This window comes from Papio anubis, chromosome 11, assembly GCF_008728515.1.
Source record: "Papio anubis isolate 15944 chromosome 11, Panubis1.0, whole genome shotgun sequence".
Taxonomy (NCBI): domain Eukaryota; kingdom Metazoa; phylum Chordata; class Mammalia; order Primates; family Cercopithecidae; genus Papio; species Papio anubis.
Window position 1 is genome coordinate 98117432 of NC_044986.1, and position 17213 is coordinate 98134644.

General features: G+C 36.1%; 1 protein-coding gene across 9 annotated transcripts in view; it reads left to right on the plus strand.

Annotated features, from left to right (window-relative positions):
- The window catches only part of MPP7 (membrane palmitoylated protein 7), a 252173-nt gene that overhangs the window by 66169 nt on the left and 168791 nt on the right, over positions 1–17213 (plus strand). For all 9 annotated transcript variants that reach the window (XM_009214166.4, XM_009214164.3, XM_009214167.3 and 6 more), the window contains one exon: positions 3050–3217. In XM_009214166.4, the coding sequence (XP_009212430.1) occupies positions 3181–3217 (37 nt within the window). In that variant the 5' untranslated portion in view covers positions 3050–3180. The remainder of the gene's footprint in view (positions 1–3049; positions 3218–17213) is intronic.

Consider the following 17213-nt stretch of genomic DNA (forward strand, 5'->3'; position numbering starts at 1 on the left):
TTGTAATCGTTCTATTGGGCATTGTAAATGCTTCAGGTGCACTTGATACTGCTGTTATGTTCCTGGCTTTTGGGTCTTTCTCTTTTTTATGGAAAGATGGATTGAACTTCAATTTAAGAATATTCGGTAATCCCTCTCAGGACATACTGTAACAGCTGGTATTTTTGTGTTGTAGTAAATTGATTCCATACAACAGTCAGTAATAATTATGGCTGCATTCCGACAAATTCCAAAGCATTTTCAATGAATTTCGCCAAAGAAAATAACATCATTACTACAAAAATTTAACTCAGTTTGAAAGTTAAACCTAGCAACTTTGCTTCATTCCACAAAATACAAAGTATTACTGGTTAGGATTCTGTCAAACCAGTTTTAGAATTCATGTACTCGTATATGGTCTGAGGAGATGATTACTTTGTAGTATGTATACTTAAAAGATAATTGCTTTGTAGTAAATAACACAGCTTTGGAAAAATTTAACCTTGAGTGTTCATTATGAAATAAAAAGCAAGAAATGCGAGAGCTTTTCGTATGTGGCATAGATGAACAGCAGCAACACCAGCTCAAAAGGATGTTTTGATGTGGAATGTAAGGTCTTCAGTATTAATGGAATATGAATGTTTCAAACTATATGAAATTCTAATTGATATAAGCATATGTTGTCTTATTATATGGTGTGTATGGTTTATAAATGTGAAACACTGTAAGTTCTTTAAGCTGTGTAGAAAGTGATAGGTTGCATGGTATAGATGGTATAGCATATGTGCAATCTATACCATATGAATTTAGGCTTTTCTCATGACATAAAGACTTAAATTCCATATATATACACACACATATAATAAATACCTACTCACATACATACATACATATATATTGGCCTAATGGTGCAAATGTGTCTGCAGACATTTTAGAAATTTTAATTGATTTTCGTTTTTTTCTATTAGCAAAACAAAAGTCTACTAATTGACTGTGTTCTTTAAATTATACAGTCTTTTTTTTTGACTTTGAATTACTTCATTTCTAGCCTTGCTTTATACAAGGAATATTTTCCTGTAGTTGAATCTTCATCCTGATTTTTAGAATAATTTGTGAAGGCAAAGCAAAGTTGCTTTCAAAATTATTAGAAAAAACAGCTCCATACATGTGCATTAGTGAAATCTTGCCTCACATGTTTAATTTTTAACTTAGCTATATTTTCATTTGGTATTTCAAATAACAATTCTCATATTTTAAATTAGCACTGTTTTCTGTATGGATGTGTATGCATGTTTTAACTATGTCAGCCTTTGCAGTAACATAAAGCAAAATTCAAGGTATTGCAGCAGATAGTCTGATCTAAAATAATCCCTTTGATGGTGAAGTTTTTAATACTAATTTTCACTTTAACAATTAAAAAACAAATTTAGAAGGCTTTAATAGAATCTTACAGTTTGGATTTTTTAAAGTAAAATTTGGCAAGTTCATTTCTCTTTATTCTGCAGTTTGAATCAGCAACTTTAAAGGCTTTAAGAATTGATGTGAACCAGTTTTTCCAGTGTTTCCAATGTTTTCTTGTTGTTGTTAATATATGTTAAAAATATGCTTCTAAATTACTGAATTTGCTTTATAGAGAATTGAGGAAAGTGCGTTAAAAATGAACTGAAAACACATTGTGTGGTTCTTCTGATTTCTACAAAAATGTAAATGGAGTACTTTTTCCATTATTAGCCAGGGGTGATCCAAATTTAAACCAGATGGCCTCCCTCTAGGTGTTAGGCCAATGTAAATTTTAATCTTGCTACTTTCTTTTATGTTTTCGTTTTATAATCTCATTACCTGAATTAAAAAAACCCTAACAACCAGTGTTTCTTGTTTATTTACCATGTGTCAGACACTGCATTACATGAGTATATTTAATTACCGAACAGTTCTAATTTACTCATGTCTCTGTTTGCGTATAAGGAAGTTAAGGCTTAAGAAGATGAAATTCCTTGCTGAAGATCACAGAACTAGCAGCATTAAAGATTAGGTCAAACTCTAGATCCCTTGTTCTTAACTAATATGCTCTACTGCCTTTACCGCTTATCTGAGGATAAACACTAGTTAAGACAGTTACTGAAAAAAGTTAATATTTTTCCAGATACAGCAAGGGTTAGTTTTTACTAAAGGAATTTACTTGTGTATGCTAGCTTGGATTGTTAGATTTACTTTGGATTACTAACATTTCTGTAAATCTATAATAACATCTTGCTTCCATTCTAGTAAATATTCCTTCAAGGTTAGTTGCAGACTTCAGTTAGAGAACCATGCATTTGTCATATTAGGATGAGCTATTTAAAAAAATACAATTAGGCTGGGTGCAGTGACGCACACCTGTAATCCCAGTGCTTTGAGAGGCCGAGGCAGGCAGATGACTTGAGGTCAGGAGTTCAAGATCAGCCTGCCCAACATGGTGAAACCCCCGTCTCTATTTAAAAAAAAATAAAAATAAAAAAATAAAATTAGCCAGGCTTGGTGGCAGGCGTCTGTAATCTCAGCTCCTCAGGAGGCTGGGGCAGGAGAATTGCTTGAACTTGGGAGGCAGAGGTTGCAGTGAGCCGAGATCGCACCACTGCACTCTGGCCTGGGTGACAGAGTAAGATTCCGTATCAAAAAAAAAAAAAAAAATTAATTATAAGTTTCTGACAATTTATATAGTCTCTGTTCTATGTTTAGAAATATAGCTGAGAATTACGGTAACACAGGGAATGAAGTTGAGAATGGCGTTGACTTACAGAAGCTTCTTAAAATTATCCATGTATCCAGTCAGCATTCCACAACCCAAATGTAAAAATCTTTAAGGAAGCCTCAACACACGCATTCAGAATATTCACGCTTTCAATCAGAAGTTGCTCATCAACACCAGAAACTCTCACAGTTCGTGTTTGCATGTGGTCTGTAGAAAAAATTCTGAAGAGTTGTGATGTCCCCAATAGTGATTGGGATGAGAATTTTGAATTAGTTACAGAATGTTGTGATTTGGTGACGGTCCCTTTTTAAAAAAGATAAATGTTTCTTTCCTTTCTAGAAACGACTTACAAAATATACAGATCTTGGTAGACAACGTGGCTGCAGGCTGTTGAATTGGAATTCCCTGTGGCTGTCTGAGGGCAGGGTGTGTGGAGAGCGGTCGGCTGACCTGTTCCTACACCTTGCATCATGCCAGCTTTGTCAACAGGATCTGGGAGTGACACCGGTATGTGACCCCAAGAGGGGCAGTTCTTATTCCATCTTTGCTTAAATCTTGTTCACAGTGAAATACAACGTTGCTTTAAGCATTCAGGCAGATCATACTTGTTTCTCTGTCACCAACTCTAGGGGCATGAGATCAACTCAGGGATGCCCTCCTAGGTAACAGTTACTGGAGGACATGGGCTCCCTGCCTCTTTCTCCAGGTAGTGATGGCGTGTGCTGATGCTCTCATACTGTCTTGCTTTTAGAATAATTCTGTGCATTTAATTTAAAAAATTAAGCATTTGAAACTTACAGAAAAGTATGGCAAATACTGTGATACCCATATTATCCTTCACTCAGTTGTATAACAGGTAGGAACTGTTTGCCACACTTGATTCTGATTTTTCTCTTTTTTTCTTTTAAGAATTAAACCATTATCCTTACCCCAATTCTCTGTTTTCTCTCTGTCACCAGAGGTAAAACTATTCTGAAATTGATATATATTGTTAAGGGATTCAGTTAAAACTAACAAACATTTCATGTTATTATCAGTTATAAGACTTTGAGATACCTAGAGTAGATATTTCTAAGAAAGGAAAAAAAACTCACATGCACGCATGTGTACATAAAATCCTCCCCTTCTAATCTGATTCAGGGAAGTAGAAGTGTGATGGTAGATGCCTCTTTGAGGTCCTATTCTGGACCAGAATCAGCACTTTTTCAAAGTGTAGAATCCTGGATGCCTCTAAGAACTACTAAAACAAAATGTAAATGGGGTTGGGGGCCTCTGTCATGCATTTTTAAAGCCCCTTGAAAGAAGTGATAACACAGTATGACGAAAAGGAATGTTCTCTGTTTTATATGGGGCCATCCTGAATTTGGTTGATATAGCTCTCTAACCAGCCGAGATGACTGTCTCAGGTGGGACAATTACAATGACTGGTGCTATAATCTCAAAAATGCCAAAACACAAATTCAGTTTTATCTTGTATTATGTTACACTGGCATTTTCATTTGCACTATTTGCAAATGTAATTCTTTGCCATTTCGGGCATATCCGTAGTTATATGTTGGCAAGTTTTGTCCCGTCTTTTTTTTGTTTTGTTTTGTTTTGTCTCATCTTTATCTATCAAGAATGATTTTTTTTTTTCCATTGTGATTTACACTGAGGATTCGTTTTTGTCAGCAAGAAGTTTGATTGTTAAATTACGTAAAGCTTTTCTTTCTCAAGACCGTAACTTGGAAGTCAGACCCTTTGGAAATTTTTTTCTCCTTTTTAGGTTTTATATAGTCCCACATTGTGTTCTACTTTATAAAAATGAATGATTTAACTTTCCATGGTGCTTTGGGAAATTATGGATAAAATTTATGTGAACCATAAATTTACTACAGTTGTGTAATGAATATGTTTTAAACCTTGCTGTTCACCCCAAATGCCTTAGTTTAATTGAATGCAAAATATTGTTGCTTACATATTACTTGAAGGAGGATTAAAATGGAGTATTTATAGTTTATAAGGCAGTTTAGATGTCAGTCATGAAAAATAGCATAGGCTATCAAGAATTTAAAAAGGGCTTTTCCACACACAGCCAGCTCGCTTAGTGCAAATCTAAAGTGCCAATCTGAATGACACCTTGCTTTATGATGTTTTTTGACCTTATCTCCCCACAAGGTTTGAGCGAAGCACAGAAGACAAGAGTGTCTGCATTTACAGAAGCCGCAAAGTACGGCGTATGCATCAGATGTTTGCAACTGGCCAGTCAGGGGTCATTTTTCCCCTAAGCAGCGTTGCTTAGCAGTATGGCTGATGTCATCCTGTTATCAGGTTTCCAGGGGAACAGAGTTAGACTCAGACCCTGGTGCCACAGGAGCAAGGCACCCGACTAACAGCAGCCTAGATACATGGATTGCTCATTTGGGAAAATACATTTCGTGTAAAACTTTTACTACTTCTTCTTTCCCTCCTTGCTTATTTCACTAAGAAAAAAAAAAATCTTATTATACAAGTAATACATAAAAACATGCCGCTTTCCCCGATCTCATTTTTTTTTTCTCCGTTTGATAAGTAGCCTGTAAGAGTTTCCTGTTCATTCAGTACTTGCAAGTATATGTCATAAATACATGGTTCTTGAGTCTCTTTTCCTTTTCTTTTTAGTCACAGATTTTGTTATGCCCTATTTAGTATTATTCAACTTTTTTTCTACACCAAACTATATTCTTGGAGAGATATTCCCATGTTAAATATAGAAAAGTGTTTGTGTGTTTACACATGTTTATCTATAATCTCTCTATACATCTATATATTTATCTCATTCTTTTAAACTAATGCATACTTTTCCATCATATCGCTATTTAGTGAACCATATTGCTGTTAACGAAAGCCTGGTTTTGCTCCTTTTGTAAATTTTTTTGGAAGGGAAGATGTACACATTTAATGATGTCAAATTGTCTTCCAGAGTGGTTAAACCACCAAATAATCTACGGTCAGGGTATTAAAGATCCTTTCCCCTACATTCTTGGCAATATTAAATATTGTCCATCTTTATAAGTTTTACCAATCTGTTGGGAAAAACATGAACTCTTAAGTGTGAAATGTGCATTACTACTGATAGCTAGCGTATTTTCATTTGTTTCATTGCCATTCCTCTATGATTCATCTATTCATATCTCTTCCCCATTGTTTGTACTGGTTTATCATTTTCTAATTTACATGCAGAATGTATTTATATTTTGTATATTAATCCTTTGAGCCATTATAGGTTGAACATCATTTCTTCTGGTCAGTCATTTGTCCTTTTTATTCCTTAAATAATAACATTTCTTCTATAATAGTTGAAAACTTTTTTGTAGTCAAATCAATCTTTTCTGTATTGATTTGCGTGCTACTTTTCTTCTGCTTAAGAAGGACTTTCCTATGCCAGGATTATGAAGATATTCTCTAAGATTTTTAGTAGTTATTTTAAAGATTTGTTTTTACACATTTGAAATTGTAATCCAACTGCAATCTGTATGTGGAGCATGGCAGTAGAGTCTAATCTCATCTGATTTTATTTTTTCATGTGGCCCACCAAGTAATCCCCAGATCACTTATTCAATAGTCTGTTCTTTCCATGTATATTTTTAATATCCCCTCTATCATAATTCAGCATTACATGTATGTTCTATGTTCTCCTCCTTGGCTGTAATGATCTGTTGATTATATTAAATTTTTTTAATAGATTATTTTTTAGAGCAATTTTAGAATTACAGAAAAACTATGAAGACAGTACAGAGTTTCAATATGCCTTGCCTTAGTTTCCCCTGTTATTAGCGTCTTATATTAGTATGGTAAATTCATTTTAATTGGAGAAACGATATTGAACATGATTATTAACTAAAATCTATACTTTATTCAGATTTCCTTCATTTTCCGTTAATGTCTTTTTTTTTTTTTGGTTCCAGGATCTCATTTGTAATACCATATTACATTTAGTTGTCAACGCTCATTAAACTTCTCTTGGCCATAATGGTTTCTAAGACTTTAGAAATCAGGCACAGTGGCTGACACCTTAATCCCAGCACTTTGGGAGGCTGAGGCAGGTAGATCTCTTGAGCCCAGAAGTTTGAGACCAGTCTGGGCAACCTGGTGAAACCATATCTCTACTAAAAATACAAAAAATTAGCTGGGCCATGGTGGCATGTGCCTGTAGTTCCAGCTGCCTGGAAGGCTGGGGTGGGAGGATCACCTGAGCCTGGGAGGTCCAGGCTGCAGTGAGCAGTGATCGCACCACTGCACTTTAGCCTGGATGATGGAGTGAGACCCTGTCTCGAAAAAAAACAAAACAACGAAACAAAACAAAAAACAACAAAACCCAAAAGACGGTCGTTGATTTTGACGACCTTGAGAGTTTTGAGGAGTTCTGGTCACGTATAGTGTAAGGATTCCCCTCTCCTGAAATTTGTCTGATATTTTTCTTGTGAAAAGATTGGGGTTATGTGTTTGTGGGGTCAGGTCACAGTGGTGAAGGGCCATTGTCGTCATATCACAGTGAGGGTACATTCTATCAACTCGATTTATAACTGTTGACATTAATGTTGGTGACCTGCCTAATGTACTGTTTGTCAGGTTTCTCCACTGTAAGATTTCTCTTTTTTTCACCCTTTCCATACTGTAATCTTTGGAAAAAGTCTCTCTGTGCAGCCCACACTTAGAGTAGTGTGTGCCATTTCTCCTCCTTTAGGGTAAAGGGGCTATCTAGATTATTTGGAATTCTTTGTCTTTTCTCTCCCATTTATTAATTTATTCAATCATTCAGATCAATAGGGAGTCATGGATACTTATTTTGTAATTTGGGTTATAAGCCATGACTACTTTATTTTGTTGCTCAAATTGTTCCAGCTTTGGCCCTTGGGAGCTCTTTGAGGTGGCTTCTTTGATAACCCCCATCAACGTGCGCTCATTTGTTTTTATCACTTCCTTACTTTTGATACTACAAATATTCTTGGCTCATCTTGTATATTTCCTGCCTCAGTCCTAGAAGTAGACATTTCTTTAAGGAGCTCTCGTTCCTTTCGTTGGGGAATGGGCTTAGAAACCAAGATCTGGGCAATAGGTTTGCTCATCGCTACTGGAGTGTTGTTTCTTTTTCCTTTGGTTTCGTTTCGTTTCTTTTCTCTCCTCCCTCCTCTCTCATCCCTCCTCCCTCCTCCCTTCTCTCTCCTCTCTCCTCTCTCCTCTGTCTTCTCTCTTCTTTCCCTCTCCCTCTCCTTTCCTTTCTTTTTTCTTTTCAATTCTTTTCTTCTTGGTAGAGATGGGGTTACCCTGTGTTGCCCAGGCTGGTCTCAAACTCCTGAGCTCAAGTGATGCTACTGCCTCAGCCTCCCAAAGTGCTGGGATTACAGGCATGAGGCACCGCACTCAGCCTTGGAGTATTGTTTCTTTTTTTTTTTTCTCTTTTTTTTTTTTGAGACAGAGTCTTGCTCTGTCACCCAGGCTGGAGTGCAGTGGCGCTATCTCGGCTTATTGCAAGCTCCGTCTCCCAAGTTCATGCCATTCTCCTGCCTTAGCCTCCCGAGTAGCTGGGACTACACATGCCCGTCACCACGCCTGGCTAATTTTTTGTATTTGTTTTAGTAGAAACGGGGTTTCACCGTGTTAGTCAGGATGGTCTCGATCTCCTGACCTTGTGATCCGCCTGCCTCAGCCTCCCAAAGTGTTGGGATTACAGGCGTGAGCCACCGCGCCCGGCCGGAGTGTTGTTTCTTTAAGGCTCTTTCAGCTGACGAGCAAAGAAATGTATGTGTGTAGGTTAACCCATGCGTACACACACATAAGCATATATGAACATTTCTATGTGTAATCATCTGTAACTATACTAAATTAAATATGAGTTCTCATTGATGTTTTAAACTCTAATCATTGGCAAATAGATCATTGTAGCCTCTTCCCCCTCCAACAGTGGAAAACCTGCTACTACCATCCACCACAGATTTACTTAATTGTTCAGTCCCAGTGTATGTGTACCAGTATAGCAGTATCGGAATTGTTAACCCATGGGAAACAACTTTTATTAGCTAGAGAGTTGATTTTATTTTTATTCCCGGGATAGTGCCATAGTATCTTTATAGTTTTTAATCTTATGGAGTCAGTCCTTTCCTGCATAATACCTATATTAGTTTCAGTTTTGTAATTTCATTATGATTTATACAAGCACCATATAATGTGAAATATAATATAGGTACAGAAATGCACATAAAAATCCTTTATAAGTAACGTTTTAAAAGTGGTTATAAGCCAGCATCCATGTGACCTGGTCATATCCACGTGACCAACATCCACCTAGGTCACAAATTCCAACACCTTGAAGGCAGCCTGCGTATCTCTTCTCAGTCACAGTCTTCCCAACCCCCTTAATGACTCCTACCTCACACTCCGCGTAAGGCAGAGTTTATGATTTATATAAGCATTCATAGGCAATACGGTTTAATTTTGCTGGTTGAACTTTATAAATGGAATTACACCATAAGCAGTTTTTAGTTTGAAAGTGAATATTTATTTAGAATAAAAAAAATGAAAACACATTGTAATTTTTCAAAAGTGGCTACATATAACAAGTATTATAGAATCCAGGAGAAAAGTATAATTTCAAAAAAATTAACTCCCTGACACACCTCCATAAAGCTTTTTCTTCTATATTTTTGGCTGTCTACTCTTTGCTTGCCTCTTCGTGTGTACTATTTTCTTTAAGAGAAGAGAAAAGCAATCCAATCCATCTTACATTACCAATCAATTTGTGTGTGTGTGTGTGTGCACGCGTGTGTGTGTTTTAAGAGACAGGGTCTCACTCTGTCACCCAGGCTGGAGTGCAGTGGTGCAATTGTAGCTCATTGCAGCCTCAAACTCCTAGGATGCTCCTGCCTCAGTATCTCAAGTTGCTGGGATTATAGGCGCATGCCACCATGCCTGGCTAATTTTTTTTTTTTTTTTTTTGTAGAGACAAGGTCTTCCTGTGTTGCCCAGGCTGGTCTCAAACTTCTGGGCTCAAGTAATCATTCCACCACTGGCCTCCCAAAGTGTTGGGATTACAGGTGTGAGCTATTGTGCCTGGCCTTACATTGATTTTTGAATGTTAAACCAACTTGCATTCTAGGGATAAACCCAATTTGGTCATAATTTACTGTCCTTTTTATATATTTCTGGATTTGGTTTGCTTGTATTTTGTTTAGAATTTGAGATCTGTGTTGATGAGTGAGTTCAGTTGTAATTTCACTTTTTCATTCTTTCCCAAATTTCACAAAGTCATGCTGGTCTCGTGTAGTGTATTGGGAGGAGCCTTTCCCCTTCTGTGGAAGAGTTTGTGAAAGATTTTAATTAACTTAGGTCAGCTGTACCTGGGAATTTTCTTTTTGATATGATTTTTGGTAACTAATTCATTCATTTTAAAAGTTAAAAGAATATTCTAGCTTTCTGTTTCTTCTTGAGTCAATTTTGGTGAATTACAGTTTTCTAAGACTGTCTATTTTATTAGAATTTTCAAATTTTTTGGGAAAAATTATTCATATTATTATTACTTCATACCTGTAGTTTCTATATTGATGCTTTTTTTTTTTGGTCCTGATATTGGTAATTTTTGCACTCTCTTCCTCTCTCCTCTTAATTTTGTGAGAGTTTTGTCAATTCTATTAGTCTTTTTAGATGTAAAACTTATGGCTTTATTTTCTGTATTGTACATTTGTTTTTATTTCATTAGTTTTTACTGTTCTTTTTCTAATTTCTAGAAATATTTTGTTTATGAATATTTAATCTTTCCCTTTTCCTAATGTTCACATTTAAGACTATTTCTCACTAAGTTTTATTGGCTTTATTTGTGGTATAATTTAAAACTATTTTCTAATTTTATTAAGTGTTTCCTTTGCTTTAGAATTTTTGTAATTGATTATTTAGAATAAAAAATTTGCATAAGAGGTTTTTTCAGTTTTTGTTTTTGTTACTGATTTTTTAACTTAATTGCTTTGTGGTCAGAAAGCTGAATTTGCACCATTTTAGTCCTTTGAAATTTGTTTAGACTTATGACTAGACATATGGTTAATTTCAATAAGTATTCTGAATGTGTTTAACAATAGGTATATTCTGTAATTATTGAGTGTAGTTTTCCATATGTGTCTATTAGGTCAAGCTTATTAATTAAGTTATTCAAATATTCTGTATTCTAATTGATTTTTTGTTGTTGTTGCTTATTCTTTCAGTTACCAAGATAAGTAGTTTTAAAAATCTCCCTCAGCGATTGTGGATTTATCTTGTAGTTCTATCAGTTTTTGTTTAGTTTATTTATTTATTTGAGACAGAGTCTCTCTTTGTCGCCCAGGCTGGAGTGCAGTGGCGCAATCTTGGCTCGCTGCAACCTCCACCTCCTGGATTCAAGCAATTCTCCTGCCTCAGCCTCTGGAGTAGCTGGGACTACCGGCATGCACCATCATGCCAGCTAACTTTTCGTATTTTTTTTTGTAGAGATGGGGTTTCACCATGTTGGCCAGGATGGTCTTGAACTTCTGACCTCAAGTGATCTGCCTGCCTCAGCTTCCCAAAGTGCTGGGATTACAGGCGTGAGCCACTGTGCCTGGCTTTCTTTTGTATATTTAAATATGTTATTTTGTTGGTAAATTAAGCCTTTAAAAAAATTTTATATTGAAGTGTATACTTCTTTTTCTGTTAGCATTGAGTGGCTTATCTTTTTCTATCCTTTTACTTTCGGCTTCTCTGTGTTCCTGATGTATTGATAGAGCTCTTGTGAATTGCTTGTAATTGAAGCTTTTTGGGGTTGCACCAATCTTTGCTTTCAACTGGAGTATTTTCAATACAGTTAACATAATGACTGACTTTTAAAACTTAAAATCTACCATCCCATTTTGTGCTTTCTCTTTGTCCTATTCTTCCTTTTTTTCTGTTATTTTTATCTTCTTTGGATTGATTAGAATATCTCTATCATTTTCGTTTTTCCCCTCTAACTTTCTTGATGTTATAAATTCTCTTTCTGTTCTTTTGGTAATTTCCTTCAATATTACTTGAATCCTTTATTGTAAAATTTCAGCATTAATCACTGCCTTTGTTGTCACCATGGACAAGCTAAGGACCTTAAAAGACTTCTACTTCATATGTTCCCAACTTACATGCTACTGTGTCATGTATTTTCATTCTCTATTTTAAATTAAAAAACCCAGACCTTGAAGACATCATTGTCACAGTTTTTTTTTTTTTTGACACGGAGTCTTGCTCTGTCGCCCAGGCTGGAGTACAGTGGCTCAATCTCGGCTCACTGCAAGCTCTGCCTCCCAGGTTCATGCCATTCTCCTGCCTCAGCCTCCCGAGTAGTTGGGACTACAGGCGCCCACCACTATGCCCGGCTAATTTTTGTGGTTTTAGTAGAGACGCGTTTCACTGTGTTCGCCAGGATGGTCTTGATCTCCTGACCTCGTGATCCACCCGCCTCGGCCTCCCAAAGTGCTGGGATTACAGGCGTAAGCCACCGCACCCAGCCCATTGTCACGGTTTTATATTATCAGTATTCATTTAGAGTTCCTCACATATTACCATTTTCTTTGTTTACCTCCAACTCACAACTCAGCATTTTCATCCACCATGGTTTTTCCATCTGCTTACAGTAAAAATCTTTAGAATTTCCGATTTTGAAGGTCTACTGCTATCAAACTGTCTCTGTTATTGCTGAAAATGTTTTTATTTGCGCTCATTCTTGGAAGTAGTTTTTACCAAGCACATAATGCTAGGTTAGCAGTTATTATTTTTTCCTCAGTGTGCTGAAAACAAGAAGCAATGAAATTATATATTCGAAGTGGCTATTTAAAAGTCAGTTGTCAGGCTCTCTCTTTGGAAGTAATCTGGCTTCTTTCTCTGGCTGTTTTTATTATTTTCTTTTTTTTCTTAGCTGTCTGCACTTTCACTATTCTGTGTCTAGGTGGAATTTCACTTTCTATGCCGTACCCAGAACTCATTTGACCTTTTGAATGCTTATATATCCGTGTATTTTGTGAATTCTGGAAAATTTTCAGCTGTTAATCTTTTAAAATGTTATCTGTACTTCATTCTTCCTCTCTCCTATCATTCTAGTGTGCCAGTTAAATATGCGTAAGACATTTCTTCTATCCCTTATCTTTCTTATCCCTCTTATTTATTTCGGTCTTTTTTGGTCTTTCCATCAGCCCTTTGAGTAATTCTCACCTATCTTCTGTTTGGTTAATTCTTTTTTGAGCTTTATTGATCTCCTTTACATGCTGGGGTTAAGTTTTTAATTTCAATGATAATTTTTATTTTTTATAAGAAGCAACTGCTTAGTTCTTTTTCTTTTCTTTTTCTTTTTTTTTTTTTTCGAGATGGAGTCTCACTCCATCGTATAGGCTGGAGTGCAGTGGTGTGATCTCAGCTCACTGCAACCTCTGCCTCTTGGGTTCCAGTGATTCTCATGCCTCTACCTCCTGAGTCTGGGACTACAGGCATGCGCCACCACACCCGGCTAATTTTTGTATTTTTAGTAGAGACGGGGTTTCACCATGTTGGCCAGGCTGGTCTTGAACTCTTGACTTCAGGTGATTCACCCACCTTGACCTCCCAAAGTGCTGGGATTACAGATGTGAACCACCGTGCCTGGCCAAGAAATGCTGCTTAGTTCTTTTAAAAATGTTTGGCCAGTGTTCAAGTTGTTTGCACTATAGATCAGTTTGCTTAGGAAGTATACTTTGCTGATTTGGCATGTTCATATTCATACTTTTCAGTTGCCTTTTGGAGCAAATTAAGATTGTTGGGCACGTAGTTCGGTCAGAATGGCAATTATTAAAAAGTCAAGAAACAACAGATGCTGGCGAGGCTGTAGAGAAATAAAAATGCTTTTATGCTGTTGGTGAGAGTGTAAATTAGTTCAACTGTTGTGGAAGACAGTGTGGCAATTCCTCAAAGATCTGGAAACAGAAATACCATTTGACCCACTAATCCCATTACTGGGTGTATACCCAGGGGAATATAAATCATTCTGTTACAAAGATACATGCATGCATGTCTTCACTGTGACATTATGAATAGCATTATGTTCAGCATTATTCACAATAGCAAAGACATGGAATCAACCCAAATGTCCATCAATGATAGACTGAATAAAGAAAATGTGGTCTATATACAACATGGAATACTGTGCAGCCATAAAAAAGAACAAGATCAACCATGTCCTTTGTAGGGACATGGTTGGAGCTGGAAGCCTCAGCAAACTTGCACAGGAACAGAAAACCAAACACTACGTGTTCTGTCTTGTAAGTGGGAGCTGAACAATGAGAATGCATGGACACAGGGAGGGGAAAAACACACATGGGAGCCTGTCAGGGGTAGGGGATGGGAGAAGGGAGAGCATCAGGAAAAATAGCTACATGCTGGGCTTAATACCTAGGTGATGGGTTGATAGGTGCAGCAAACCACCATGGCACACATTTACATGTATGTAACAAACCTGCACATCCTACACATGTATCCGGAACTGAAAATAAAAATTAAATTTAAAAAAAGATTGTTATGCACATAGTTGACTGCAAGCTTTTCTCTATGAACAACAAGCGGTGTATGAACTGGCATTTGGGAATACCTTCTTTTTGGGAGTAATGTACTTCCTTGTACACAGAGCTTGTGTTCTTTAACAGTGAATCAGTACACTTACTGTCTTACTGTTGTCCTTGTCACTACTCACAAAATATTTAGAACTAAGTGAAAAAGTCCTCTCCAGGTATTATGGGGTTTTCAGTGATAAACAAAAGCAAAATAACTGAGTACTCTTTTCTTACAATGTCTTTCCTGCGTGCAGAGAGTATGTCTCAATGTTTGTCATATCTGTAGCTTCCTTTAATGGTAAGGTAAAATATCGCTAGCAAGCATACATAATAGTGATTAGTTTACTACATTGCATGCCTTCACTGTTAAAAAAAAGTCCTTTCATATAGGAATTTTATCAATAATCTTTATCAGTGCATAATATTTGTGTTTCATTTCGTTGCTCACTTTAGAATCTTTATGGCAATAGTGTGAATTCTGTTTTTGCTGTAAGGAGTGCAATGTTTAATGATGTCTATGTAGTTTATTTTTCATTTTTAAGGTTTTCTTATTGAGATAAAATATGTATGATATAAAATGTGCCATTTTTACCATTTTTAAGTGTAAAATTCAGTGTAATTAATTGCATTCAAAATGTTTTATGATCATCACCACTATCTGCTTCCTAAACATTCTTTTCATCCCATACAGAAACTCAGTTCTCATTAAGAGTAACTTGACCTGGCTGGGTGCGGTGGGTCACTCCTGTAATCCCAGCACTTTGGGAGGCCAAGGTGGGTGGATCACCTGAGATCTAGAGTTTGAGACCAGCCTGGGCAACATGGTGAAACCCCGTCTCTACCAAAAATACAAAAATTAGCTAGGCATGGTGGCACGCCCCTGTAATCCCAGCTTCTTGGGAAGCTGAGTCATGAGAATAGCTTGAACCTGGGAGGTGGAGGTTGCAGTGAGCCAAGATTGCACCACTGCACTCCAGCCTGGGTGACAGAGTGAGGCTCAAAAAAAAAAAAAAAAAGGGTAACTTTACCTGTCCCTCTCTCTCCAACCCATGTCAATCACCATTCTACTTTCTGTCTCTAGAATTTGTCTATTTTAGATATTTCATGTAAGTGGAATCATAGAGTAGTTGTCTTTGTCTTCACTGACTTATTTTACTTAGCATAATGTTTTCAAGGTTCATCTGTGTTGTAGCATGTATCAGAAATTAATTTCTTTTTCTGGTGGATAATATTCCATTGTATGTATATACTGCATTTGGCTTATCCATTTATCAGTTGGTGGACACTTGAGATATTTCCATATTTTGGCTATTGTGTGTAATGCTACAATGAACATTGCGATACAGGTATCTCGTTGAGTCCTTGATTTAGATGGTTATGTGTATATAATATTGCCCACAATTAGCCAAGTCACTAGGTTTAAAAAATGTAATATTCGTTGTCACAAAAATAAGTATATCTCTGTGAGTGTAGTTTCCTGGTTATATGGTAATTCTGTGTTTAGCTTTTTAAGGAACCACCAACCTATTTTCCATGGATGCTGAAACATTTTACATTTCTACCAGCAATATGTGAGGGTTCCAATTTCTCCACATCCTCATCAGCATTTGTTATTTCCTGTAATTTTTGATTATAGCCATTGTAGGACAGTGTGGAGTGATTTTTCATTGTGATTTTGATTTGCATTTCCTTAATGACTAATGACATTGTGCAGTTTTACATGTACTTTTTAGCCATTTGTCTTCTTTAGAGAAATGTTTACTCAAGTTTTTTATCCATTTTTTAATTGGATTGTCTTTGTTGAGTTTCCCTGTTCTCTCTATGTTCTGGATATTAAACACTTATCACATTTATGATCTGCAAATATTTTCTCCTGCATTGTAGGTTGTCTTTTCACTTTTTTGATAATGTCCTTTGATGGACAAATGTTTTTAATTTTGATGTTCAGTTTATCAGTTTTTTCTTATGTTGCTTATGTTTTTGGTGACATATCTAAGGATCCATTATCAACTACAAGGTAATGAAGATTTACTCCTATGTTTTCTTGTAAGAGTTTTATGGTCTTAGTTCAAATATTTAGGTCGGTGATCCATTTTGAGCTAATTTTTGTATGTGGTGTGAGGTAAGGGTTGAACTTCATTCTTCTGTATGTGGAAATCCCATTGTCCCAGCACTGTATGTAGTTCTTCATCTCTGCATTTAGTGACTACCAGTTTTTATCCTTGAAAGCACTAGTTTGTGTTTATTTGCAGAAAAGGTCAGTGTTCTTTATTTAAAAGTTACTAGAGAACTTTGATGGCTTTATACCACTGTTTGACAGAATTTCTTAACTGACAGAGCACTGGGGATGGGGAAATTGGCTCTCACAATTTTTAAATTTAGAATTAAAAATTTTTTATTTTAATTTTTTTGATAAACAAAATCTAATTCTTATGGTCATGTTTTGGTACTTTATTTTTTGGTTACCTAAATGCATTTTTAGTTTAACTTCTCCTAACACAGGTAGATTCACACTGTGTTTTAAGGTTGGAATCCTGTAAACTTTCTTCATTGATGCTTTTGTTATCTTACAGTAATGGAATAGCAGAAAAGGGCCATATAAAATTAATCTATGTTAAACGGGGGATGGAAAGAGCATATTGAATGGTAGGAAAAATGATCAGAACTTTATCCAGAAAAGGGAAACAAATTATCGTGTTTTTAATTTAATAAAGGACATATTAGGTTATAATTTTAGCTTTGTGCTAATTTGTAGAACGTAGAATGGATTCTGCTGAATTTTTCTTTGTTGGTGTAATATTGCTCGCAACATTTTGTTACAGCACTTTGTTTTACTTCCAGAAAGTCAATGAAAAGAGCATTTTAACAAAAAAATTTGAAGTCTTCAGTTTCTCTAGGTTTTTTTTTTTAAACTTTGATATTCACATTGTTCTCTTTTG